Source organism: Scomber japonicus, chromosome 20, assembly GCF_027409825.1.
Source record: "Scomber japonicus isolate fScoJap1 chromosome 20, fScoJap1.pri, whole genome shotgun sequence".
Lineage (NCBI taxonomy): Eukaryota > Metazoa > Chordata > Actinopteri > Scombriformes > Scombridae > Scomber > Scomber japonicus.
The window spans coordinates 27,628,988-27,656,799 of record NC_070597.1 but is presented as its reverse complement, the minus strand read 5'-3'; the positions used below and the strand labels follow the sequence as shown (position 1 = coordinate 27,656,799).

At 40.7% G+C, this 27,812-nt stretch overlaps 1 protein-coding gene across 2 annotated transcripts in view; it reads right to left on the bottom strand.

The window, feature by feature from the left end:
• Positions 1-27,812, bottom strand: part of rbfox3a (RNA binding fox-1 homolog 3a) — a 259,104-nt gene that overhangs the window by 75,536 nt on the left and 155,756 nt on the right. For both annotated transcript variants that reach the window (XM_053341235.1, XM_053341234.1), the window contains exon 2: positions 22,085-22,330. In XM_053341235.1, the coding sequence (XP_053197210.1) occupies positions 22,085-22,297 (213 nt within the window). In that variant the 5' untranslated portion in view covers positions 22,298-22,330. The remainder of the gene's footprint in view (positions 1-22,084; positions 22,331-27,812) is intronic.

Below are 27,812 nucleotides of genomic sequence, written 5' to 3'. Positions count from 1 at the left end.
CCACAAATGTTATGTTAGTGACAACCGCTGATGTTCTACCTGCTGCTGGACTGCTGTCAGCACAGACCTGTTAACACCTGGGATGACAACGCAGGACAAGCTGGCAGAAGAAGTTGGAGATGAAGGTAACAGTTCAGCAGCTCCACTTCTCTGTGTCTCACACACAGAAGTGCAAAAAAGAAAACAAAGAGGCATGGCCAGCACTAGCGGAGGAGTTGACAGAGAAAAGTTTGAAGAAGCACCGGCTTCATTCAAATCTCCGGTGTGGGTTAATTTCGGTTTCGCCGTTGAATACATGCGGGAGTCTCCCGTATATTGATAGCGGCTCCCTGATGCCCGCAAATGAGCTACAATCTGGAATCTGGATCGAGCAAGCACGAGTGCGCGCTAGTGAGTGACTGTACGTGTGTGTGTGTGTGAGACTATTAATGCAGCACGTATGAGAGCACAACGTCCTTATAGCTGTGTGTTGCAGCTTATTAGACCGATCCCCCCACCGGACCGACACCGATCGCGCTCCCCCCCCCAACCCAGTGTAATTTTTTATACATATTTTATACTGTAAAGTATATACAGGTAGTCAAGGAATAAGAGGCAGTTTACCATTTGAAAGTTGTTCCCAACCCGGAACAATTTGAGTTCCCCCAAAAGACACAATATTGTTGGCATACTGACATTAGACAACCAGACAGCAACAAGTCATGTTTTACTGCTTTGGAGAATGATAGGTTGGTTGTGTGTGGCAGGTATGACAGGTCTGCATCACTCGTAAATTTTGTTCGTACCTAAGAGAAAATCCAAAATACGAGAAAATTGGTGAATGTGGCAAATCCTTGTAAAATCACTGGTATGCATTTAAGAACGAATCTGTGTGTACGAGTTTTTCTTACATCTGGCCCATTGGCTCATCATTTAGGCTTAGTAAAAATAAAAGTTCTAGGTGAAGCATTTTCCCTGCAGGACTTCACAAATCAACCATTTTTAAATGCCTTTGTTCATGGTTAAATGGTGGTGAGTTTGTGTGTGTTTGTGGCAGTGTATATGTGTGTTTTTGTGCTGGACTGCAGTGTGTGTTTTGAATATGTGAAGCCAATATATCAACTCAGGTTAGGGCTGGGCGATATGGACAAAATCAAGTATCACGATATATTTGACCAAATACCTCGATATTGATATTGCAACGATAATGTAGAGATGACTCTTGATGCTTTCACAAAATATTTACACTTTGAAATGTTTGATAAATAATCATTAGTAATGTTGTTATAATGACAAAGTTGGTAAAAAATAAATAACCAAACAGCTAGAACAGTCTGGTAAGTTCAGAAAATTACACATTTTTACAGTGATGCAGCATTTAAAAGCAGGAAAAGACAACACAATGACATATCACGATATTACGATATCCTAAATCTAAGACGATATCTAGTCTCATATCACGATATCGATATATTATCGATATATTGCCCAGCCCTAACTCAGGTCTTTACCTATGCTGCGAGGCAGGGAGGCCTATCGATGAGGTCCCTTGTTTTAGTGATGAAAGACCTGCCCCAGGCCACAGCTTTAAGAGAAATATGAGCTAGGCCAATACAAAGGGGTGAATTACAGAGTTTAATGTGTGCACGTTGTGTTTGACCCTTGGTCCTGGCCTGTAGTTTTGAAATAAGAAAGTGATGCAGCAGTAACGTTTTGGATAACAAACAGAAATGGATAAAAAAAAGAATCTTATGAACAGCAAATTCAGTTCAAAAGCCCTGCCAGATGTTCTATCCACAAGACCAAAGTTATTTACATTACAGAGTATGTCGAGTCTCAAATACCAGTCACCGGCCAAGCAGCTGATACAGAGAGACCTCCTCCTGCTCAACAACGGTGTGTGTGTGTGTGTGTGTGACTTGCTGAGCGCAGCAGCGTGCTTTGCCTTCCCCCCTGGGTCTATAATCTCAGATATCAGATGGTAGCACTGCCATACAGGCAGATCTCACACAGCTACAGTATCATCTCTCACCAGGGGTTAAACCGAGACACACACCCACACACACACACACACACACACACACACACACAGAGAAACACACACAAGCACATGTACAACATACATCTATGGAGCTGACAGATGTACATGATTTGTAAATGTCTAGATGTGGAAACATTTATATTCAGCACTGAACAATGCGTCGGATAGTCGAACCTTGGATTCAGGAGGAGCAGTGTGGTTTTCGTCTGGGTTGTGGAACTGTGGACCAGCTTTATACCCTCTGCAGGATCCTTGAGGGTGCATGGGAGTTTGCCCAACCAGTCCACGTGTTTTGTGGACTTGGAGAAGGCATTCGACCATGTCCCTCGGGGAGTCCTGTGGGGGGTTCTCCGGGAATATGGAGTATTGGACCCCCTGATACCGTCCGTCCGTTCCCTGTATGACCGGTGTCAGAGCTTGGTTCGCATTGCCGGTAATAAGCCGGACTTGTTTCCAGCGAGGGTTGGACTCCGCCAGGGCTGCCCTTTGTCACCGATCCTGTTCATAATCTTTATGGACAGGATTTCTAGGCGCAGTCAGGGTGTTGAGGGGGTCCGGTTTGGTGACCTCAGGATTGGGTCACTGCTTTTTGCAGATGATGTAGTCCTGTTGGCTTCATCAGACCGTGACCTCCAACTCTCACTGGATCGGTTCGCCACTGAGTGTGAGGCGGCCAGGATGAGAATCAGCACCTCCAAATCCGAGTCCATGGTCCTCAATCGCAAAAAGGGTGGAATGCACTCTCCGGGTCGGGGATGAAATCCTGCCCCAAGTGGAGGAGTTCAAGTACCTCGGGGTCTTGTTCACGAGTGAGGGAATGATGGAGTGTGAGATCGACAGGCGGATCGGTTGCGGCGTCTGCAGTAATGCGGACTCTGCACAGATCCGTCGTGGTAAAGAGAGAGCTGAGCCGAAAGTCAAAGTTCTCGATTTACCAGTCGATCTTTGTTCCTACCCTCACCTATGGTCATGAGCTTTGGGTATAGTGACCGACAGAACAAGATCGTGGGTACAAACAGCCGAAATGAGCTTCCTCCGTAGGGTGGCTGGGCTCTCCCTTAGAGATAGGGTGAGAAGCTCGGTTATCCGGGGGGAGCGCGGAGTAAACCCGCTGCTCCTCCACGTCGAGAGGAGCCAGATGAGTTGGCTTGGGCATCCAGTTAGGATGCCTCCCGGACACCTGCCTGGTGAGGAGACCCCGGGGAAGACCCAGGACACGCTGGAGAGACTATGTCTCTCAGCTGGCCTGGGAACACCTCGGGATACCTCGGGAAGAGCTAGACAAAGTGGCTGGGGAGAGGGAAGTCTGGACTTCCCTGCTTAGGCTGCTGCCCCCACGACCCGACCCCGGATAAGCGGAAGAAGATGGACGGACGGACTGAACAATGCTCAGTACCTTACAATATGGTGAAAACACTAGTGTACTGATTATATTGTATGGCAGAAGTTTTATAGTTCATCACTTTATGATATAAGGGATTATAAGGTGGTTATTGGCACCCAGGATTTGAATGACATCATATGTGACAGCTTCACAGTGTGAAGCACTTCTTCAGGTACAGGTTGAGCACCCACTGTGGCATAGAGTGCACTCTTAACAGAGTGTATCTTCCTCTCCCACACCCTTCCGAAGTGGGGGGCTGCCGGGGGGTTAAAATGGAAGGTGATCTTCTGTGGGGCAAGGAGCTGTTGTAGTGCGGGAGAGATTCCGTTGGAGGTCTCACAGAATTCTCTCTCCCCTCCCTTGAAATTTGTCCCCTGGTCAGAGAACAGTTCAGCAGGCATTCCTCTGCAGGCGATAAACCGGCGAAGAGCCATCAAGAAGGCATCCGTGTCAATAGTTGTCAGGAACTCCAAGTGCACCGCCCTGGTAGTGCCTCACTACCAGGGCGGAAGATTATTCCCCATCTCTTCTCCCACCGCCGGCCCACCTTGACCTCGAATGGCCCGAAGCAGTCCATCCCCGTGGAATAGAAAGCAGGCTTAAATCGGCGCAGACGGGTTGCTCGCAGGTCCGCCATCTTTGGTACAGTGGGTCTGGCCCTCCATCGTCGACAATCAACGCAGCTGTACTGCGCCGAACAGCCTCACGCCCCCGCAGGATCCAGAAAGAGCGCTGAAGCTCAGCGTACACTCGCTCGGGGCCTGGGTGGTGGAGGCGGCTATCAAAGTCTTGGATCAAAGGCTTAGTCGCCGGATGACCTGGGTCTAGGATGACTGGATGAAGAGCTGTCAGTTCCAGGTTCTCGGCTCGTCGGAGTCGTCCTCCAACACGGATGAGCTAACCCTTAGCCCTAGAGTGGATTCTGGGGCATCTGAGGTGATCCACCTCATAATCTGCATAGCGTGCTGGGGGACGAATGTGTCGTTTGGAGCGTGCACCACGATCCTCATACTCTGGATATGGATCCATCTTTGGTGTAAACCTGGTAATATCCGGCTCGAAGGACCATCAATGTAGGGAAGAGAAGCTCTAGCTGGGTGCTAGTTCTGATTATATTACTAAGTTCACACAGGAGTGTCGGCCAGAACACCACTTAAGGCCGTTTCCAGAGTATGGAGGAATAAAGAACAGAGAGGCCGATCTGCAGTTTCCTCTCTTTACTTCTTCTTTGCAGGTAAGTATACAGAGCTTCCAGAACAGCTGGATCTTACAGTTGTGATTATGTGGTTTCTTCTTCATTCACGCACAGATCACTGGTCCTGAAGCCATTGCACCGCACACCTTTTAACTTAACTGAACTGAAGCACACACCCCCTCAGATACAACCCCACCACATGGGCTGGCCCACCTCAACAATATCACCACACTGAATGAACATCAGACAGAACACAAAAGCACACAACTGGAATAAACTCTCAATAACCCTGTAACTTTGGGGCCTTTTCTACACTGACAGAAGGCCAGCTGAACCGGACCATCCTTAGGTTGAATCAGTTGAATTCATATTGCATTGTATTCTTACATTTATTTATACATCATTTATTAGTAGTGTGTAGTTAATTAAAATCCATAAAACTCAATCAATGGTGTATGTCTATTCTTTGAAGTGATACAGGGGATCTATTGAACCGTAAAGCCATGAACTTTAGATATTTGACTGATTCAGAAATGTATTGATTTATGAATTATTATGATTAATTGATTTATTAATTGGCTAATCAAACAACCAATTAAGTAAAAATATTTTCCTTCTCACGAAGGTGGTGCCCCTGATTATGAGAGTTATTTTTAATATCTTTTAATATCCATAATTCACTACAAAATTATATTAGTTTTAACATGGCAGTTGATTTTAATCACGTGGTTGATGGCAGTATGGATATGACAAATTTATAAAGGGTAGACCAAAAGGTAGACTTGCTATGCTGACAATATTGTGTTGCTGTTTACTCAACTCCTCTTCTCATGGAAACGGTGCAAGTTCCCTAAGATATCAGGATACAGGGCCAATTGGCATAAATCAGAAGCAATGCCTATACCTATAATCTGTACATCAGATATGGTTATGTCATTTAAGTTCATACATTGACACGAATGCAATTGTACCGTATTTTTCGGATTATAAATCGCAGTTTTTTTCATAGTTTGGCCAGGGGTGCAACTTATACTCTGGAGCAACTTGTGTGTGAAATTATTTACACATTACCGTAAAATATCAAATAATAGCCCGGGCTATTAAGTTGATCGCAATAGCCCGGGCTATTATTTATCTCATTCACGTAAGAGACTAGGCGTGTATTTGAATCCAGGGTATTTGGGACAGGCGATTAATTACTTCCTCGCAAAAAAAAATCTTGTACAGCAATGCTAGTGAAATAGGGTCTACATCCTACAACATAGTTTTATTTATTTATTTATGTTATTCAAGTATGGCTTTGCGTTGTTAAAACATCATGCGAAACACACGCATGGGAATTTCGTCTTTACACACCATACCTACCCGGTAGTTGCCCGAATTAGGGGTTCAGCTTCGGGACAAAAAAAATTATTTCTTTCTATGTGAGGCAAAAGTCATGAACAAAAACGTGTTGAAAAATGGGCAGAAATTACGAAGTAAACGAAACAATTGTAAGATAATTCACAAGACAAATCACAAGTTTTAAATCAGTCATCACTTTTTTCAGTAGTCCAGACAATAGCTGCCCTCTTGTTCTGACAGGTGTTGAAGCTCCGTTTTCTGCTTCTTCCACTCCCTCACCCTTATGGGATCCACAGAAAAATGGCTCACGGCCGCTTTTCCACTATTCTCCTCCGCATATTTCACAACGGAAATCTTAAATTTTATATCATAATTTTCATTCTTTCGCTGCGCCATGATCAAAGTCATTATCAAAGAGGCTACGCTATCTGAGGTAAACAATGTGTGAAGGAAAAAACTTCAACGTCATGCTCTCTTGCTCTGATGTGTGTATGTGTGTCTGTCTATAATATATCAGCGATTCCCCAAAAAATGCGACATATACTCCAGTGCGACTTATATATGTTTTTTTCCTTCTTTATTATGCATTTTCGGCTGGTGAGACTTATACTCCGGAGCGACTTATAATCCGAAAAATACGGTACCTACTAGCAGTTTTACAGACGATAATGCAATATTTAGAAAAATGGAATTTATTCAAAAATCAATGCAGATGATTATTCCAAAATAAAACTATGCTCTGATAGAATTCCCCCCAAAAATATTTAAACAATATAATTTTTCATATATAAGGCCTCGAGTTGGTTTCAAAAAGACTCAGACCCCAAAAGGTATGGGGGGGCTAGGACTACCGAACATCAAGCTATATAAAATGGCACTTGAACATAACAGAAGCTGAGGGAAAAGGTATTATATAGTGGCTGAACCAGGAGGAACCAAGATGTGCTGCAGTTGCTGCATGCACTGTGGGACTGTCATTCAGCCACTATGGGGCAGAGCGCTACAATGTATGGACGATATACAATGTAAGACTGGGCCTGTTATATGACATATAACAGGTAGAGGGATTGAATATGGTTGACTTTAAAACTGTATGCATGGGGATTGTTTCAATGCTCAGATTAGTCCTTAACCTCTTAATACACGCCCCTATTTTTTATGTTTTTAGCCTAAACGACATGCCCAAATTGTGAGCAGCACAGATCCCACATAGTTTTAGACTAAGAGATGTGTCTAGTATCATTGGAAAGGTAACACTCTCAGGATTGTTGTAAAAGTGTCTGTGTGATTCTGTGACTTACTGACAAAGAGTGGCAGAGGTTACAATAATGGGGTTGTTTCCTCGCCCATAGGTTTGCCTTTACAATGACATGTGTACAGACATTCAGGGACCTCTCAGCGGGATATAGACACAATGAGGCCACAGCCACGGGTCTTGGCTTCATGCAGTCCAAATTTGGAGTCAAAAGACCAAAAAATGCCTCCTCATCACTCCAGTTCATAAGCAACTCTGCAGCAGTGTATTTCTTTGCCATATGTAGCTATCTATGTATTTATTTAGCTGTATATCTATTTATCTATCCATTTATTTAGCTATAAAGATGTCAAGTCAAAGAAGAACCAACCATGTAACAAGATGCCAAATGCGTAATGATATGATTCAACTCTTTTACGCACCGGGTGCGCGCACAGACAGTGGAGCGCACCGGTTACGCTTATGGACAGCTAAACTGATAGCTTAGTGTCATACACCGATGGAAACCTCAGACTATTGGCTAAAAGGTTATCAACTTAATTTCAATGAATATTTCCATTAGCTGGAACAACAGTCGATCAAAGCCACGTTGTCATTGTCGTCGGTCACATGATTGGCTTGTGTGTGGTGTCGTCAGAAGCAGAAGAGGCTCACAGTTGTAAACATCTAGTCACGTGTATGATGAACGTGCAGGTCAGGACATGACCTAAACGGACCGTATATGATTTGTTCCTTGTGTATTACGTTACGTGTTTGACTAAATACATGTTGACATATTGAGGAAAATATTTCGGTTTTATGGAAACAGATTTCATATTTCATCAGAATGGATACTTGGCGAGCTGTACAGAAAGTCCTGAGTCATAAGATGATCATTGTGGATAAAGGGAAGACTTTGAAGGTATGTAGCATTATAGCTTTTCTCACTTAGCTGAGTGTCTAGCCCAGACAATTGCTAATACTATTACGGCTGTGAGCAACCATATAATTTGTGAGTGGTCTTGAATGAATCAGGGAAATCTAGCTTTCTAACAATGTACGGCATGAATATACATGTTTAAGGGTTGGTGTTTAAAACATTCAGAAGAACGTGTCGCTACTTCCTAACATCCGTCCCGTCCCGTAGACGGAACAGCATGCATTAAGATACTGGAGGAGCTCTGAAAGACCCTCTTTTAAGAAGTAGCTAGAAACCTTAATAAAGATCACATATTATAAAATAATGTTAGCAAAAAGACATAGATATAATTAATAGGTGGGCCAACTTCATCAAACAACTCAGAATATCCTGAACCTGTGTATCTGTGTATGGGAGTAGCCACCATGTGTATTTTCTACATTGTGCATTATATGTATAAAAAGTATGTATTGTGCATTATATGTGTAAAAAGCGGCATGGACACTCTCTGACCTGACAGCATGGACATTTTATTGTAACATTGTTATATATGAAAGCAGTGTTTTGTTTTCCTGCCCACCCCACCCTTAGCTACGCCATTATGTTTTGTGTGTTGTTGTGTAATATGTTTTGTTTGTTTAGAAATATAATAAAAATGTATAATTTTTGTAAAAACAAAAAAGCATGCTTCACACATGTCACATCCATGACTAGGCCTTGCGTGCAATTAACCTCTTCATAACATGGTGTCTGGAACCTACACCTATGCCTCAAACGTAGGCCAACATCTGCACTACACAACAACAACATGCAGTTCTCGCACAATCTTTGATTTCATCACACTTGTAGTTTCCTTTGTCTCAGCTACCACATGGTCTGGAGTTCCATGTATACATACACTACTTAAACATTTATCCCTTAAATACATTTATTAGGATTAGGGATGGGCATTTGAATACATTTTCTTGATCGATCATCGGGAAAATTAACGATCAATTATCGATTAATCATTATCTTTTAACTTAAAAATGCCATGATACGTAAGGTAAGGCAAGGCAGTTTTATTTATATAGCGCATTTCATACACAATGGCAACTCAATGTGCTTTACATAAAACAGAAACATTAAAACATACAATTAACCCCACCGCCCACCCCCATAATAAAAACAAAGTACAGAAAAATAGAAAGACATAAATAAAATGCCTAGAATAGAGCATTAAATATAAGATTGCAGCAGAAAATTATGTAAAAGCAGCTGAGCCCAAAGCTCCGAGCCAAACCTCTTCACATATCAATCAATAGAGCACTCAAACAACTCAGAATATCCTGAACCTGTGTATCTGTGTATGGGAGTAGCCACCATGTGTATTTTCTACATTGTGCATGCAGTGAGACAAAATTGAGCTGGCTATGTGCGCCTGACAGTCATTAAAGTGCGAGAACTTGCAACGACCCCCACGGCCCCATCACCTCTAAAATGAATCTGGCGCGGCTGAATTGCAGAGGCATTGTCCTCTTATCCTGGGTAGCCTGGCCAAGGTGCAGGTTTACAATGAACTCTGTCATTTTTAGTTTGAAAAGTTCCCACGCCAAACTTAGCCTTGACCTCTTCATGTTTACGTTTGATATCTACGGCAGCTGGTAGGTAGCTGAGCCGTCTTCTCTGTCAAATATCGCCCCCCGTTGGTAAGATGTCTCATTGTTGCCACATAGTGAAATTCATTGCATTGCTTCAAGACTCACACTATGCAACACAACTTCTATTTGAAACCAGCATTTGATCGATAAAAATTTCATGTGATTGACAACATTTTTAACGATCAATTATCGATCATCAATTAATCATGCCCGCCCCTAATTATGATTACATATTGTGCGTTTTTAAAGTGCCTGGTTAATGTTACACTAATTTTGCAAAGAACTCGAGAATCCTTCAACCTTTACTAGCCACAGTATTCATATGATTTGGTAATAGCTGGTAAATTATTAATCAGAGTTCCAAATGGATGGACCTTAGTATTTTTTCATTTTAGTATCTTTTCCCAGTCTTCTTGGGTGGTGTCCTGTTATTATTACTTATTATGAATAGTTCCTGATTTATTTTAATAATTATCTTCATTAATAATTAATTATTGCTGATAGCCAAACCTGTTACCAAGGCCCAACAAGGAGGGCATTCAGATTAAATGCCAGAGTCCATCTCTGAACATAGAGACCTCAGAAAAACAGTTTCTTTTTGCACAACAGGCAAGTGTTGTTTGCATATGTTTGCTATTGTTAATTTTAGATTTTTTGATTATTTGCACTAAATTAAAAGAATAATACCTCAGACAACTTTAAAATATTGTCAAATTGTGTTATATTTGGGTTACTTATTTTTCATTTATTTGCACTAAGTGAAAACAAAATGTGATTGTCTTGTTTTTTATTGTTTTTTTTTTTCCATTTTCTGATTATTTAACTGCGGTTCTGGTGAGAAAGCATGTTCCATGTTGAGATTGATAAAATGTTAATAAGAATATTAGAATATTTTTTATGCCTTTAAGTATTTGTCAGTTTTTATCCCCGCAGTATCGAAAATGGTATCGAGTATCTAATATTATCCTAGGTATCGATATCGAGTTCGAAATTTTAGTATTGTGACAACCCTACCTGCCACGCCCCCCTCATGGAGCCTTCTTCAGAGACCAACCCAGGTACTGACAATTTCCCTGATTCATTGCCCTTACCATGGTCCACTGTCTCCTACTGGCTTTCATAAAGCTACTTCCACTGCTGTGATTAACTGGTTCCCAATTGTTGTTATTTCACATCGCAAATCAATGCACAGGCACAGGTGCGGACAAACTGTTAATCCAGCCAGGTCAGCTAACATCAAACCTCTATCAGCAATCTAACCCCAAGGGTTTTGCAGCAACGTGTTATTTCATACAGGACACGGAAGCCATACACCGCAGCTGTAATCAGCTGACAGCCACTGATTGAATCCGTACACTTTATCAGTCACACACCAATCACAACCATTCTCACCACAAGGCGGTCCCTTTAAATATTACTCCCATCTACACTGATCGAGCTTAACCATTGCTCACACTGCTGCTGGCAAAGCTTGATTCAAGGCATGACAGAAAAACTTCTACTGTGTTATTTCATTGCTTACCACTCTTGAGCAGGATAATTGATGGTGGTTAAGATCCTCACTCTTGATTCAATGTTGCATGTCACAGAAGAACTGCCCTCACACCACTGTAAATGCGCATACACCTGCCTCCACTAGCGCATACACCTGCCTCCACTAGCGCTAGCGTTAGCATCCCGTCGACGCACCAAGCCTCAGACGAGAGTCCTTTCTGGGCAGTCTGCTCAGCATCCAGTCCTTTCTACGTGACGTGGATGTCTGCCTCCAACTTCAAAAAATCCCGCTCCAGCTGTCTTCTCCAAACTTCAACTTCAGCACCACTGCTGGCTCCAGCAGCGTCTGCTGCTGTCAGCACGCTCCAGACTGATGTCACGCCGTACAGAACCCTGGGACCTGTAGTCCCCGCAGCCTCAACGGGAGTTTCCTGTCATTACGCGATATGAGTCCCTATCCTCTTCTCTACCGAGTAGCATCCAGCTCCAGCTGCAACCCCGGAGCAGAAGCCCCTGACGTGACAAAAGCATCTGGCTTGACGGAAGTGGCCTCTTTTTCAAATTAAAATTGCTTAACATAGCGTCTATGAATTGTCCCTCATTTATTTTACCTTTATTTAATCAGGCGGCAAGTCATTAGAACTAACGTACTGTAGGCTATAGAAGATTAATCCTCATTTTATTTAATCTGAGAACTCTATTCAATCTTAGTTATTATTCAGTCCTATTGTGAGTGTGTGAGAGAGAGTGAACCCCCCTACCACCACCACACAAACAATATTCACATTTGTATTCATAATGTTGATATTAAAGTTAAATCCATGAAACATTAACATTATAACTTGATTAGTGTAGGCTTCTAACTAACTTCTGAGTTTTACAGTAGCCTATAAACTTGTGGAGTCATACGATGAACATGTAACTGCAACAAAGTTCATAGAATTATGTGTAAACGACGTATGGAGTTTTTTAGGCTTTTATTTTTGTTTTTGCTCGGAGTGGCGATTAACTTCCGTCTGACACTTCCAGCAAGGATTGGCAATATATGAGTGGCGATATTGGCAACCTGGATATATGGCAACGCTCTTGTCGGCCATCTTTACCATAGACATATGCGTATACGTATATATGTCTATGATCTTTACTGCAGCAAGGTACTCACGTATCCTCAAAAAAACGTAATTTCTGGTATTCTACGTCACTTCCGTCATGCTATAGGCTTTTGTCACGTCAGGGGCTTCTGCTCCGGGGCTGCAGCTGGATAGTATTGGTCTTTACCTGCTGCAAATCCTCGCAGGTAATCATATTTAGTTAAATTCTGCCATATTCAGCTGCAGTATCTGATAGACGTCTTGTTAATTGTGGCGAGCTTATCTTTAAAGAAAGCATCCCACACTGTTAAACTCTGACTATGGCTGTGTTGCATTTGGGATCTATGGGTCATAATATAAAATATATACATATATATATATATATATATACATATATATAAACCCTGGATTCCTTCCTTTAGTTTTGTCGCATTCTGCTGAATATCTGCAGTTGCATTAGTGTCTCAGTGTTCCTGGTGGAAGGTTATCCTCAGTCCAAACCAGTTAGATGCATTAGTACTGAACAGCACTTCTGAGCAACTGGGTAGCCTTCTCTCTGCAGAACAAACCGAGGCTTGAATTTTAGGCATCACACTTGTCAGCAACTTCATGCTAGCATCTTCGACCCTCCAAAAAAATAAAAAATAAAAAAATTAATTTAAAAAATGCAAAATGTGACTTGCTGTCTGTCTCGGCCTCCTTTACTTCACCATGAGAATGATTCCTCAGGACAAATCATTCCTAGATTGCTGGGATCCACTGAGGTCCAGAACATCTTAGTGTCTGTTTTCAGTATCTTGAAGCAGCGTTGTAGATACATTTACTAACTTTAACAAAATATCTCTCCATGATTATCTCACTGATAGTTAAGACTCTCCGCGTCTCTGAATGCACAGATCTGATTGGCTGATCGTGTCACATGAGAAGATTGGCTTTGAGTTTCCAAGGGCCGCTCCACTTTTACCGTAATGGCTATAGAACTGCACCCGTTAAAATAAAAACACTCAAATTTGACATCCTCAATATTTCATCAGTTCCAGGTCCGGATAGGACAGTGTTAGGACCGCAGCCCACTTATTAGTGACCTCTGCTCTAGATAAAGGATGTAGAGCTGATCTACAATTTTGGTCACTGCTCTGCAAAAAATTGGAAAGACATACTTTTTCATAGAAATGTAAATGGTAATGAACGGTACTTATATAGTGCCTTTCTAGTCCAGTGTTTCCCACACATAGACTAATTCGTGGCGGTGCGCCACAGATTCAACACCGGCCGCCACATATTGCGTTTCGTTATTATTATTTTTTTTAACGCTAATTAAAAAATACGCATCGTATTCGTTAAGCTGCATTTCCTTTTCCCTTTCTCTGCTCTCCCTGCGTCTCTCTGTCACTCACGCGTCTCTCTCACATAGCTCACACACACAGCCCCTCCCCTCCGTGCACACCGCGTGTGTCTCCATCAGCGAGATCACCCCCCCCCCCCCCCGTCGGCCGGTTTACCGAAACCGACCAACCAACTGCAGCTGCCCATGTTCCTGCTTCCACTCTAAAAGCCAGGGGTCACTGGTCTTCAGGCGCCTAGGAACATTACATTGCCTGAGAGTTGATGAAATCATTGCAGTTCAACAGGTGACGAGAGCAAAGCCTTAAGTATTCTGTCAAGCAGCATGCTTGGTGCTAGACATTAATAGTCCACATAACTGTAGAATGGCCTCTCCAGGATGCATGCTGCATCCAAATTCATTCATGAATTTCTGAGGTCAGCTGCATGCTGCTGCTACACATTAATAGTTCACATAATAGTAAGGCAAGGCAGCTTTATTTATATAGCCCATTTCATACCCAGGGGCAACTCAATGTGCTTTACATAAAACAAGCATTTAACTGTAGGAATTGGAAAACAAACAAACATGCAAATTTGAAAAAATAAAGTAAAACATGGAAACATTAAAACATATAATTAAAAACAAAAAAACCCAATAATAAAATAAAATAGTAGCATGGCCTCTCCAGGATGCATGCTGCATCCGAATTCATATGCTACACATAGATTTATTTGTAGTCTGGCTGATGCTTAGCATGGACATTAACTATGCTTGGCATTGGGTTGCATGTTTGTTTTGGGGGTCTTGCATTGCGCTCCCTGTTTTTAGCTCAGCATGCTGCTGGCTAATCCATGGAGCATCTTAGAGTGCAACCTTCAACGCCAAGTAAAACTGTTTTACCATTTGTTGCAATAAATGGTTTAATCTATGATGAGAGTGTTCCTGACTGAAATGAAGCAACGTGTTAGTTCATGCCGGACACTGTAGTCATACGCCCCAGCTGTAATCAGCTGACAGCCACTGATTGTATCCGCACACCTTATCAGTCACACACCCATCACAGCCATTCTCACCACAAGGCGGTCCCTTTAAATATTACTCACATCTACACTGATCTACCTTAACCATTGCTCACACTGCTGCTGGAAAGGCTCCACCACCCCAGCCTCCACCTTTCTGGTTCAGGGTCCCATCATGGCTCTAGGGTCAATCTGCAATTCATGTCTTTCTTTCAGCCCACTCCAAGGGAATCTTGCATTGCACTCCCTGTTTTTAGCTCAGCATGCTGCTGGCTAATCCAGGGAGCATTTTAGAGTGGAGCCTTCAACTTCAAGTAAAACTGTATTACCATTTGTTGCAATTAATGGTTTAATATTGACTTTCCGACACACTCCAAAGGACACATTCTTGACATAATCTGCTGTGTAACCCTTCATAACTGTTTTGCCTCTCTCAGACCACAAGTTAATATCCTGAAATATGAATTTAAGATTATCCAAGACTATTATGCATCGCTCTATCACATTCCGAAACATTAAGAATATTGACTTATTGGCCCCTCCAATGGAATTGATGACTTCCCCAGCAGAGAAAATGTATCCACCACAGATGAACTGGTATCTCATTACAATAATGGACTTCATGGACTGCTAAATACTCTTGCACCTCTGAAAAATAGGTCTGTTTCTTTTACCCACTCTGCTCCTTGGTTTACACCAGCGCTACGCCAGCTCAAAACTAAAGGCCGTCATTTGGAGCGCCTTTATGTAAAAACCGGCCAAGCAGTTCACAAAGAAATGTATTATAATCACATACTTCAATACAAGGATGCTCTTTCCTCAGCCAAAACCACATACTACTCAACCTTAATCAGGACAGCTGATGGGAACACTAGAGCCCTTTTCTCAACTATCATGAACTTCATGACCTTCTTCAATGCCAAAATTGAAAATATCCAACAGACACTGACTGCTACAAATACCTCTGCATCCCCTCTGCACTCTTTGCCTACATCTTCCTTCAGCTCTCCGCTCACCTGCTTACTACTGCCAACTGTCTCTGTAATAACTGGTTTCATCCATAAAGCCAAATCATCTATCTGCCAGTTAGACCCCCTACCTACCCACCTGGTAAAAGTCTGCCTACCTGCCCTATCCACGTTAATAACTGACATCATTCATTATTCACTGACTTCTGGCATTGTTCCATCATCACTAAAGACTGCTGCAATAACACCAACACTCAAGAAACCTGGCACCGAACCCAATGATTTGAACAACTTCCGTCCCATCTCTAACCATTTCTCTCCAAAATACTAGAAAGAACTGTTGCAGCTCAGGTCCACACACATCTGTCTGACAACAATCTCTATGAGCAATTTCAGTCTGGTTTCCGTCCCCTCCACAGCACTGAGACAGCCCTAGTGAAAATCACAAATGACCTGATGGCATCTGACTCTGGACTACTCTCCATTCTGGTTCTCCTTGACCTGAACGCAGCTTTCGACACAGTTTCTCATGACATCCTCCTGGACAGATTAGCCTCCATTGGAATCACTGACATCCCCCTGGCTTGGTTCAGATAATATCTCTCTGGCCGCACACAGTTTGTTCAACTCAAGGACCTGAGATCCGGCTCCTCTCCAGACTGTAGTGGTTTTCCCCAGGGTTCTGTCCTTGGCCCCCTCCTGTTCATTATTTATCTTCTGCCTCTTGGTCACATTCTCAGGAAATTTGAAATACAATTCCACTGTCACGCTGATGATACCCAACTCTATCTTTCCACTAAGCCTACTTCCACTCTGCCACCCCTAGCTCTATCCGACTGCTTACTGAAAATTAAATCATGGCTCTCTTTCTTAAACTCAATGGCAACAAAACTGAGGTCCTCATCATCTGTACCAGATCAACCTTAGCAACACTCAACACTTTCTCCATGTCCATCAACAATTCAACTGTTCCTCTATCACCTCAGGTAAAGAGCCTGGGTGTCATCCTGGACAGCACATTATCTTTCGAAACCCACATCAATAACTTTACTCGATCTGCATAATTCCATCTACGTAACAACAATCGTCTCCGTCCCTCACTTTCACCAACCTGCACCGCTATCCTGGTAAACACCTTGATCACATCCCGTCTGGACTACTGTAACTCTCTCCTCTTTGGTCTTCCGTGGAAATCTCTTCATAAACTCCAACTGGTCCAGAACACCCTCTATTGAACACATCCCTCCTGCCCTGCAGCAACTTCATTGGCTCCTTATCAAATCCTGCATTAACTTTAAGATTCTACTCCTCATGTTTAAGATCCTTCAGAACCTGACACCATCATATCTCTCTGAACTTATTCACATCTACACAGCTTCCCGAACTCTCCGATCCTCCTCTGCCAACCAGCTCTTCGCCCCATCTGCCAACTTAACCACCATGAGGTCAAGAGCTTTCAGCCGATCTGCCCCCCGCCTATGGAACTCTCTCCCACCAGACATTCACACTTCTGACTCTGTCTCCATCTTTAAATCCCGCCTGAAAACTCACTTATTCAGAGTGGCATACTCTATCCCACACTGACTATGCAATCACATTCTTGTTTATTTAGTGTACTAATGCACTTTGTAGTCACATTCATATTTATTCTTTATCTTTGCACTAAATATTACCTGATTTCAGTGACGTGCAGTGAGGTTCATGTCTGGTGAGGCACTGACTTCATCACAATCAGATTTACAAACATATGAAACCTACAGAGTAGCTTATTCACCATTTGATTGGCAGCAGTTAACAGGTTATGTTTAAAATCTCATATCAGCTTTCTTTACACATACAAACTGTTGCACACAAAAAAACACATTTAATATAAAAAACTTAATTTTGCTATGTAATCCTCCATACTGAAAAAAGGCCAGACAAGAAGCAAAAGAAACGGATGACTTGCCGACTTGCTCACTGTAGTTGTAGCTTACTGTCACTTATTCTGCAGCTAATGAGTCGTAATAAGAATCACTGGGATCAGGAGCGCCCCCTGCCATGAGGCCGGAGAACTGCGTGCCTCACTTAGTGACTTTTTGCAGCCGTTTTATGCTGCTCAGCACACTGAACACGCTACAAACACTGTACATTATATCATCAGCTAAACTTTGGAAATTTAGTTCATATAGTAAAAGTGTTTGAACATGTTAATAGCGGCATACAGAGAGACCGCTGTACAGCTGTACTGTCTCACTGCATAGCATGCCAGCGCAGTAAACCGAGTCATTGCGCAATCTATGGTGAGGCTCGTCTCGCTGCTGCCTCACTGCGCGTCTCTTTTCAGTGTTTGATCAGTACATGTGAAAATTCAGCGATTTTGAATTAAAAATAATCCGAAACTGGTAAAGTTAGATAGAAAATAAAGTTATAGTGCAAATCACTGGACAAATATAACCATTTATTATTTTTTTCATTTTTAAGTCTTTTTCCATGATAACAGGTGAGGCACGGCCTCACCTGCCTCCCCTGACCGCACGTCACTGCCTGATTTATATTGCTTGATGTACCGTTGTTGTGTTATATATATGCCTTGTAAGGTGTCCTTGAGTGCTTTGAAAGGCGCCTTTAAATAAATTGTATTATTATTATTATTATTATTATTATTATTATTATTATTATTATTATGATATCATAATAATCATACCGTCCCAGCATGTTCCACTCTTATTGGCGCTGACAGCTTGAAGGCTCCTCAACTTGACACAAGTGGTGGTACAATTAACTATACATCCTTTGCACTACCTGTGTGCATTTGTGTATGTGATTGCAGATGTGTGTGAATGTCGCTTGTTTGTCAGTGTAGTCATCAGGCTATCCCTGCTGTGTATGTGTGTGTGAATGTATATTTCATGCATGTATTTTCACACATGCTTGATCCCCTAGTGCAGGCCCAGGAGATTACTAAAAATCATTTTAAGTGAAATCTATCTGTTCTCTTCTCACTCTTTATATCTTTGGGAACTCATTTACTTTCTTGTTTAATGCATTTTTAGGTTTTAGATCTTTTATTGGGAGCAAAGGGTAGGGTACTTTTTACTTATTAAGTTTTAGGTTTCATGTTGTGTGAAGTGTGGTGTCAAAGAAACTTCAGAAAGACAGTCTTAGAGTCAAATGATAATTTCAGATGCAGTTCCCTGCGTGTTTCACAGTGTTCTTCCTGCCACTGCAAAGGCACGTGGATTGAGCTTAGTGTAGTAAGTGAACTCTCTGTCTCAACTATATATCCAAACCTTACAACCTTCAAAGGAAAAGAGTACATGAGGGATTGGTGGATACAAATATAAGAATTAACTTTTTAAAAAATATATTTTTAAATATATTTATATATATATATATATATATATTCTTTTTAACATTTTAAGTACAACATATACAATTGATTTTAGACAAATTAATTCCAATTAAATTTGTAACATTGTAGCATTTGCAAAATGCCTTTGAAGACATTATGGAGTATGAATCAGAAATACATCAACATACACTGGCTGGCCTAAAAAAAGTTGGGCATATTCCAAGATGACAATGCCAGGATTCATGAGGCTCAAATAGTGAAGAGTGGTTCAGGGAGCATGAGACTTCATTTTCACACATGGATTCCACCACAGAGTCCGGACCTTCACCCCATTGAGAATCGTGCTGGAGAAGGCTTTGCGCAGTGGTCAGACTCTCCCATCATCAATACAAGATCTTGGTGAAAAATTAATGCAACACTGGACGGAAATAAATCTTGTGACATTGCAGAAGCTTATCTAAACAATGCCACAGCGAATGTGTGCTGTAATCAAAGCTAAAGGCGGTCCAACGAAACGTGTGTGTGTGACCTTTTTTTTGTTTTTTGGTGGCAACTTTTTTTTTGGCCAGGCATTGTATTTCCTGATTTATGTAGAAACTGGTTCATGAGTGCCTCCTTTCATCCTCTATTTTCTTTTTTATAATAATATTTTTATTGGCATTATACATAACACAGCATCTAAAATATAAAAAATCTGTCTAACCTACCCTTAAATTTACTTTCTTTGCAATTACCATTCCATATAGTATATAATATTACTTTACACAGAGACACTGTGGTTTCGTAGGCTGGTTTATTATAATTCATTATCTATATAATGAATATAACACAAATCTCTAAATACTCTCTAGCTGGTCCAGAATGCAGCTGCACATGTTCTGACAAAAACTAGAGAGAGATCATATTACTCCCTTTTTGGCTTTACTGCATTGGCTTCCCGTAAGCGGTTCCTAGTATCTCTAAAAGTAGACTGGGAGGCAGAGCCTTCAGCTATCAGGCTCCTCTCCTATGGAACCATCTCCCAGATTTGGTCTGGGGGGCAGACACCCTCTCTACATTTAAGAGTAGGCTTAAAACTTTCCTTTTTGATAAAGCTTATAGTTAGGGCCGGCCACGCTTGTCCTGGACCAGCTCCTAGTTTATGCTGCTATAGGTTTAGACTGCTAGGGGACTCCCACTCCCATGATGCATTGAGCTCCTCTCTCCTCCTCTCCCTCTCTCTATCCATCCATCTATATCCATTAACATTCATGTACTATTAATGCATTCAATAACCTAAACTTCTTCTTCCCCGGAGTTGTCTGTGTTTTCTCGTCTCACAGGTAATCTGGGCCTGTAGACGTCTGGATGACAGATTCCAGTCCCGGACCTTCATTGTTGATTTTCAATGTGCTTCTCTCTGCTATTCTTCCCCTCTCTCCTCTCTACCTCAACTGGTCGAGGCAGATGGATGCCCACTTTGAGTCTGGTTCTGCCTGAGGTTTCTTCCTGTTAAAAGGGAGTTTTTTCTCGCCACTGTTGCTCATGTGGGAATGTTGGGTCTCTTTAAAGTTAAAACCTGAAGAGTTCGGTTTAGAACCTGCTCTATGTGTAAAGTGCCTTGAGAAATCTTTGTTGTGATTTGGCGCTATACAAATAAAGATTGATTGATTGATTGATTGTAGGAAGGGAGGAAACCCAAACAGTGCAGTCTCTGGATCAGGTTCAAACACACAGCTGTACATGTCAGAGAACCACTTCAATATGTCATACCAAAAATGATAGTTTTGGACATGTGCAGAGAGCCTTCTGCAGATTGATACCTGGCATTATTGGAACAGGATTAGGCCCTGCTAAAGCCTTCATCCCCAACATCATTCCCAATCTGTGTTCCTAGTACCTCTTCCCAGGTGTTCTTCAGAGAGAGTGTGGCATAGTTCACTCATTCAAATTGTTTTTACAAAGCCTGAGACCAGATTTATTGGATTCATGTGAGCCCAATACAAGCTTCTATATTATTCTTTCTTCAGGGAGAAATTCAAAGTTGGGCACCCACTGAAGGACATCATTTCTAATCTGTAAGTATGGAAATGTGCTGTGGGACAAGAAAACTTATTTTTAACTGTAAATGAGGCAAATTGCTTGTTAATATATAGATATTTCAAGGTGACATAATTGTAAAATACTGGGATGTGAATAGAAGTGTCTGGTAGTCTGCAGTCCTTCTTAATTTGCTGTTATATTTTAAAGCAGTTCAAAATGATTAAGTTATCTACCTTAACTTTTGCAGAAGATCTGGGTGCTGGAAAAATAAGCTGTTTATTTTTAACATTGCTCTTTTCAATGGCGACCCAGTGGGAGTCTCAGAGGATATTTCCATACTGTTACCTTCCTGCCAATACACAAGAGTCATTGTCACTGACCAGTAATAATGCAGGAATTCTAATCCACCCATCTCTCTTGGCTTATGTAAATTAGTTTTTGATTTTCTGGTAGCTTTAAAGCACCGGATAAAAGACATAACTATTGAGTCTATTGGTCTGGAAAAAGACCTTGCCCAAAAAATGGGTACATTTTGAAAGAGATACAAGAATCTTGGCAGGGAGACTATTTTGAAGGCATTATACAGCTCACCATAGATGTATGTATGTTTCTCAATTGATCATAATACAAAGGGCCTGATACACTGAATTCTGCAGCAGCCAGGAGCCATGGCCACAGATGGTCGAATGGCTTCAGAAACCCCTTCTCTCCACACGATTCCAACAGGGGCCAATTGAGGTGGAAGTGGGGGTTCATGGAGTGATTGGTCAGCTGTGCAGTAGCAAGAAAGTACCATGGTTTTAACTTCTTTCTCTCTCCTGTCATTCGAAACACAACTATTGCTGTCACTTTATATGTTAAAAAATGAGTGCAACACTATGAATGTCTTCCAGGAGAGACTCATTTAAATTGTTATCACATCTCTCCCCTCGCTATGATGCTTTTGAATAGAGCCATTCAAAACAAGCATAAACACATTTCGTTTTTTGGATAGGATTGATGGGAAGATGGGTTTGGGCTGTAGTACAGGATTGCATTGAATTATCAAGGTGTTCCTGTGTAAATCAGTGCAAATATTTAGGTGTAGACTCACTGTTACTGTGCTGGCTGTGAGAGCGGGGGTGTTGCTGTCATTTCCCGGCTGTTCACTCTGTGTGTGTGTCTGCGTGTAGAGTGTCAGAGCATGCTCTGCCACTGTGCTTGGTCCTGTGTAGTCAGCCGGTGGGTGGGTGTGGGGCGTGGCATACTCAGCAGGGATCCCATTCTGTGGTGGGGGGTACTGAGCCGGTGGGAAGGGTTGGGCCATGGCTTCGGGGTGAGCTGGGGCCTCTTGGTTACCCTGCATGTATCATAGAGATCAAAAGGTAGGGAGAAGAAAAAGAGAAAAAAAACCCAAAACGTTATCTTCTTTTTGAATATACATTGTCTTTGCAAACAGGATTTTTATTAATAAGGATGGGTTTCTATTGACTTTGGCATAGTTTGCTGATTTGTTTATAAAGAGTGGACTTTGGTGTAGCTTGTCAAATCAATCTGAAGTGTCACCTTATCTCAGATAATGTAGACTGACAGACCCTTGCTTAATGTAGATGTGAACATTCTAAGACAAAAATCTTTTTACTTTATTGTTGTTAATATGCATTTGACACATACTGAGGCCTTTAGGATGTACCAATCTCAATAATGAAAGGGGATTTGTACCAGCCTGAGAAGAAGGTCTGGTTGTGTAGTGTTTATTCAGGGACTAAAAAGTAAAGTGGAACTCCTCCAAGTGTGTTTACATATTTTGGGGAGTACTTCTGCATCCTGCATGTGAAAAAAGATATATAAAGCCTTTTTTGGTTCCATGAGCTGTGCAATTGCTTTAAGTGATGATACTTGACTCAGCGTCAGTTTGGGCCATAAGACTGTGGCTGTTTTCTTCATTCGAGAAAGATATTTGAAACTGAAAGTCCAAGTTTTGATATTAAAATTTGAAAAATAAAAGAAAGTATTAATACAAAAATAATTATTATTTTATTTTGAATAAATTATTTATTTTCATCCAAATCTTTTTCTTTTAACAGTTTCAAATCTTTTTTTCTTTCTTTTTTTCAGTTTCAGGTACATTTTTTTCAGTTTCAGACGTTTGGCCCTGATATTGCTTTGTGGGGCATGGTATGGAGAGAGAGGGGCGTGAAATAATGATAGACAGCATAACTATAAAGGAGGAGGTCTCCTGTGCTGCTGATGCTGCAGGTATGAAACACCTCACAGATGATCCTATATGCTGGATTATATTGATGTCGATGTTTGTAACATAGGATGTGTTTAGGTGGAGGATTTGCCCAAGTTAAGTTAGAAGCATATGGTTAGCATTTGCTAAATTAGCTTCAAACTACAGCTGTTTAATATAGTTAATGTTGCAGCTAAGGACTCACAAGCAGGACTGTAATTTACAGTGTCTTTATTCTTTACCTTCACAGTACATCAGTATGTTTCTTCAACTACTGCTACTCTCATGCTGTGTACACCGAACTAGTTTTCTTCTTCTCTCGACACCTTCACAACTCAATTCTTACTGACTCTACAGCACCACCTAATGGCGGAATCTATACAACTCTTAACTAATGAATCAACCAACTGCAATGCAAATTAAACTATTAAATGAACTAAATTACACAAAAAATAGATGATTGAGCTGTGACATTTATTATTATTACATTACTATCACAAATCTAGCCAAATCATCTATCACAGCTCTTCCTCTCCCTTTCCTATTCTGTCTTCTCCCTTTGCTTTACTTGGTTTTTCCCCACAGTGAATTAGGGGCTTGTTGGATCTGTTTTTGTGCAAATAAATATTTATTAAATTGTGGTCTTCTTGCCTCTCATTTACTCATTTTTAAGGATAAGCAATGTATGAGAAATAATTCCAGAGTGAAGTTTTATGCTTAACATAAAGTAAAGACAGAGGTCAAAGTAGGTTTTATTTAACCCTGTCAAGAAAACATACATTACATAACAAAGTAAATACATTTGTCACATACTCCTGGGACATTGAAACTGAGCGTCAGTTTATGCCATTAAGTTTAAAAGGCATCGTGTGAGGTGGGTTGGCATTTTGAGCATATGAGAGTTTATAATTCATTTGTGGTACAATTTTGTGTAATTTAGTTAATTGTTCATGTTGCTTTATTGTTGCTGTCTATCGTTATTTCCAACCCCTTTCCCTTCATACCACGCCCACAAAGCAATATCAAGGCCAAAAGTCTGAAACTGAAAAAATTCAGCTGAAACCTAAAAAAAAGATTTGAAACCGCGAAGACGAGATTTGAAACTGTAAAAAGAAAAAGATTTGGATGAAAATAAATAATTTATTCAAAATAATTCATTTTGTTTTTTAATACTTTCTTCAAATTTCAATATCAAAACTTTCAAAAGACTTTCAGTTTCAAATTTCTTTTCAAATGAAGAAAACATATGATCATTTAGCTCCATACTGAAGCACACGGTGCAAGTGGATTTAGGGCGTGTCCAAATCCACTTTTGCTATTTCAACAGTGGAAAGTGTTGTACTTGAGTCTCTTAATCAATCATGGGTGTGTTTTGGGTTTAACACATTGTAAACACATTTTTCACATTTATCAACATATCAGTGCTGCTGCCATCAGATGCTGCTGGGATTTGATGAGCTGAAGGAGAAATTTTCATAAAGTATAAACAGCTGTTTATAACAGGCACTGTAAGAATCACCTATATTCATTAATAAATCAGTACAGATGTTTTAACCACAGATGTTCAGATGCTTTTCTTGTTGATAAAATCAGTAAGTGGAAGCGGAGTGGCTCTCGTCCAGAAACAGATGGAGTTCTGAGACCTATTTTCCACAGAAACACCAACAAGTCGCTCTGTGCTTTTGTGCACACACACACGCACGCACGCGCACGCACGCGCACGCACACACACACACACACACACGCGCATGCACGCACACACACACACACACACACACACACACACACATTCCCACAGGGATGACAAACATGTAGACCAAAGGAAAGTGATGCAAACTGAATCCCTTACAAGAGATGAGGGAAATCAAATTAACTGGTACTCTTTTGATGACATGCTCTGGTTTGAAATACATGTTTCTAATATAAGTTGGGATTTTCCCTCTTCATTTGCTGTGATTCCTGTTCTCTTCCCTGTTAAGGTGAATATGATGCTCTTTCACCCCAGAGTGTCTCTCTAATATACATGCCTGTCAGATAATCATTTCCTCCAACTGATGATGATATATCTATCTGACATATTTAGCACCCCACTTTTCTTCTGCACTGCTTCAAAACTAGATGGAAACTGGCTTAAAATCTTTTGAAAATCAATCATTGGCTTTTTGAAGAGGATAAGACTTTGACCTTAGTCATTCCAAAGGTTTTTCCAATCAATAGCAGAATTGAAATTGGCTATTCGCATGCGTAGCGATTGATAGGGTTGGGCATAACAAAGCAGTTTGCCGATGGCTCACTGACTGTAGCCATGTCATTCTCAGCAGAGAGTCATTGTCGACTCCCCAGGCAGAGGAGCTGCATGCTCAATTAAGGGCTTACTTAGGCTCACTTCACATACAAAAGTCAAGTCATCAATAATAAAATGGGACTCGTCTTGTGCTTGTTAGAAGGAATGCTACACTGGCTCAAGTCCAATAATGTTGGTAATGTTAAAGTAAAAAATCAGATGCTCTTCAAATATAAGGCAAGTGGTCAAGTAAAAATTTAAAAAAAGACAATGACTGTCCAGCTTACCTTTAATGAAAGTCCATGGTATTGGTTGGCAGATGAAAAACATCTGATGCACTGTGATTCTAAGTTAGAAATCCTTTATTAAATAATGAATAAACATGTTTCGATTCAGAGAGACTTCATCAGGGTATAAGGTACAATGAAAAGAGGTGTTCAATTTAAAATTCTTCAAGTGGTCATTTGACTAGCTCACATGGAATGTTAATTCTCCCCATTTTAAGAGACTACCTACATGATATGACAATAAGAACAACAAAACAGCTGCAACCTCACAGCTATAATAGCAGAAAGGAAAGAAGTAAAAATAAGATTTTTTAAATCACAAAACAAGAGTATACAGTATGTAAAGGGCAATTTTATAAAGATATTAGGTATACAGAGATGAAAAAACTGCATTTAAACAGGATTGCGCAGTTCAAAGGTATATAGCAGGGGTTTGCAACCTTTATTATCAAAAGAGCCATTTTGCCCCCTCTCCCACCAAAGAAAAATAGTCTGGAGCTGCAAAACACAACACAGCTTATAAACATTAAAACTTTTAATCTTTTTTTAATTTTACCTCTTACAACAACAGAACAACAGGGTGATATCAGCTAAATTGGGCATGGCAATGGGCAATGGCATGGGAAACTAACAAAAGAACAATGTATGACATTTATTTGTGTTCTTATGATTACAAAGGTTTGTTTTTTTGTGTGGAATTTATGTAAGAAAATATAATTGTCTACAGCTGTTGTAAAAATGGGCCACTAAAATTGCAAAGGAAACAGAGTAATTTCTAATAAAACAATCTAATAAGCTTTAATTTCAAAACACATCTATGTACTATAACAATATAATATTAAAGTTAAATTGCATCAAAACAACTATTTCATAAGAAATATTCCATGCTCTTGCAAGAGAGTGTGTGATCACTTTTTGGCTTTTCTGGACTGTCTTCTTATAATAACCTCATGCTCCCCTCTTCCTCTCCTTTACCCACTGATTGTATTTACAGATTCCCTCATTGACATCCTTTATTTTCCTGTTTCTTTCTTAACCTCTTCTCTACTCCCTGTTTTTTTGTTTTGTTTGACATATTGTCTGTAATCATAAGTTTAATGTTACTTTCCTTAAACATCTGTTACTTCTTTATTTACATGCCTCTTTCACATTTTCTCTTTTAAGTGTGTGTGGTGTACAGTATGTGCACAAATCATGCTGGCACATACAGTGAGTGAGTGAGTATGTGTGCATGCATGTCAAGAATGCACACACACACACACACACACACACACACACAAACACACACACACACACACACACACACACACACACACACACACACACACACACACACACACACACACACACACACACACACACACACACAGGCATATCATACATGCATAATATAATAATATATTAATAATATAAATATTTCTTAATAAGAGGAACCATTAAAAATCTGCTAAAATTCTATTCAGAGGGTGGCCCATTTTACCTTAAAAGAATGGCCCATTTTATCTTTTGAAATTTGAAGAAGTCTGCCCTCCAGATTTTGAAAAAAAATCCCAGAAAATATTTACTTTTAATGATGCACTTTTAATGATTTTAATTATGTGTAGGCTTTCTTTGAAATAAATGAATAAATGAGGCCTATTTGAGTCCTCCCCATATTTGTGTAAAATAAAAACTATATAAATACAACATTTAGCAACAGCTTAGCAGCTTTAACAAAGTAAGCATAACATTCTGAACGTTTGTGACAAGTCCATTTCAGTGCGCTCTCATCCTCTTCAGTTTTCTTTCTCAGCCAGCAAGCACCTGAACATACAACAAAAACTACATCAGCTGCAGGTCCAAAATAACATTTTTTTCTGAACCCCCCCCCCCCAAAAACCCTATTTAATCCTGTTGTTCTTACCTGTTTAATATGACTTCTGTTTCTGAAGCTCGCTGCAGATCTTCCATATGTCAGGGCTGTAAGATGTGACTTTAATCTTCACACACGACTATAGGCTCTCATTTGTGAGCCCTTCTGTGCTCCTCTCATACT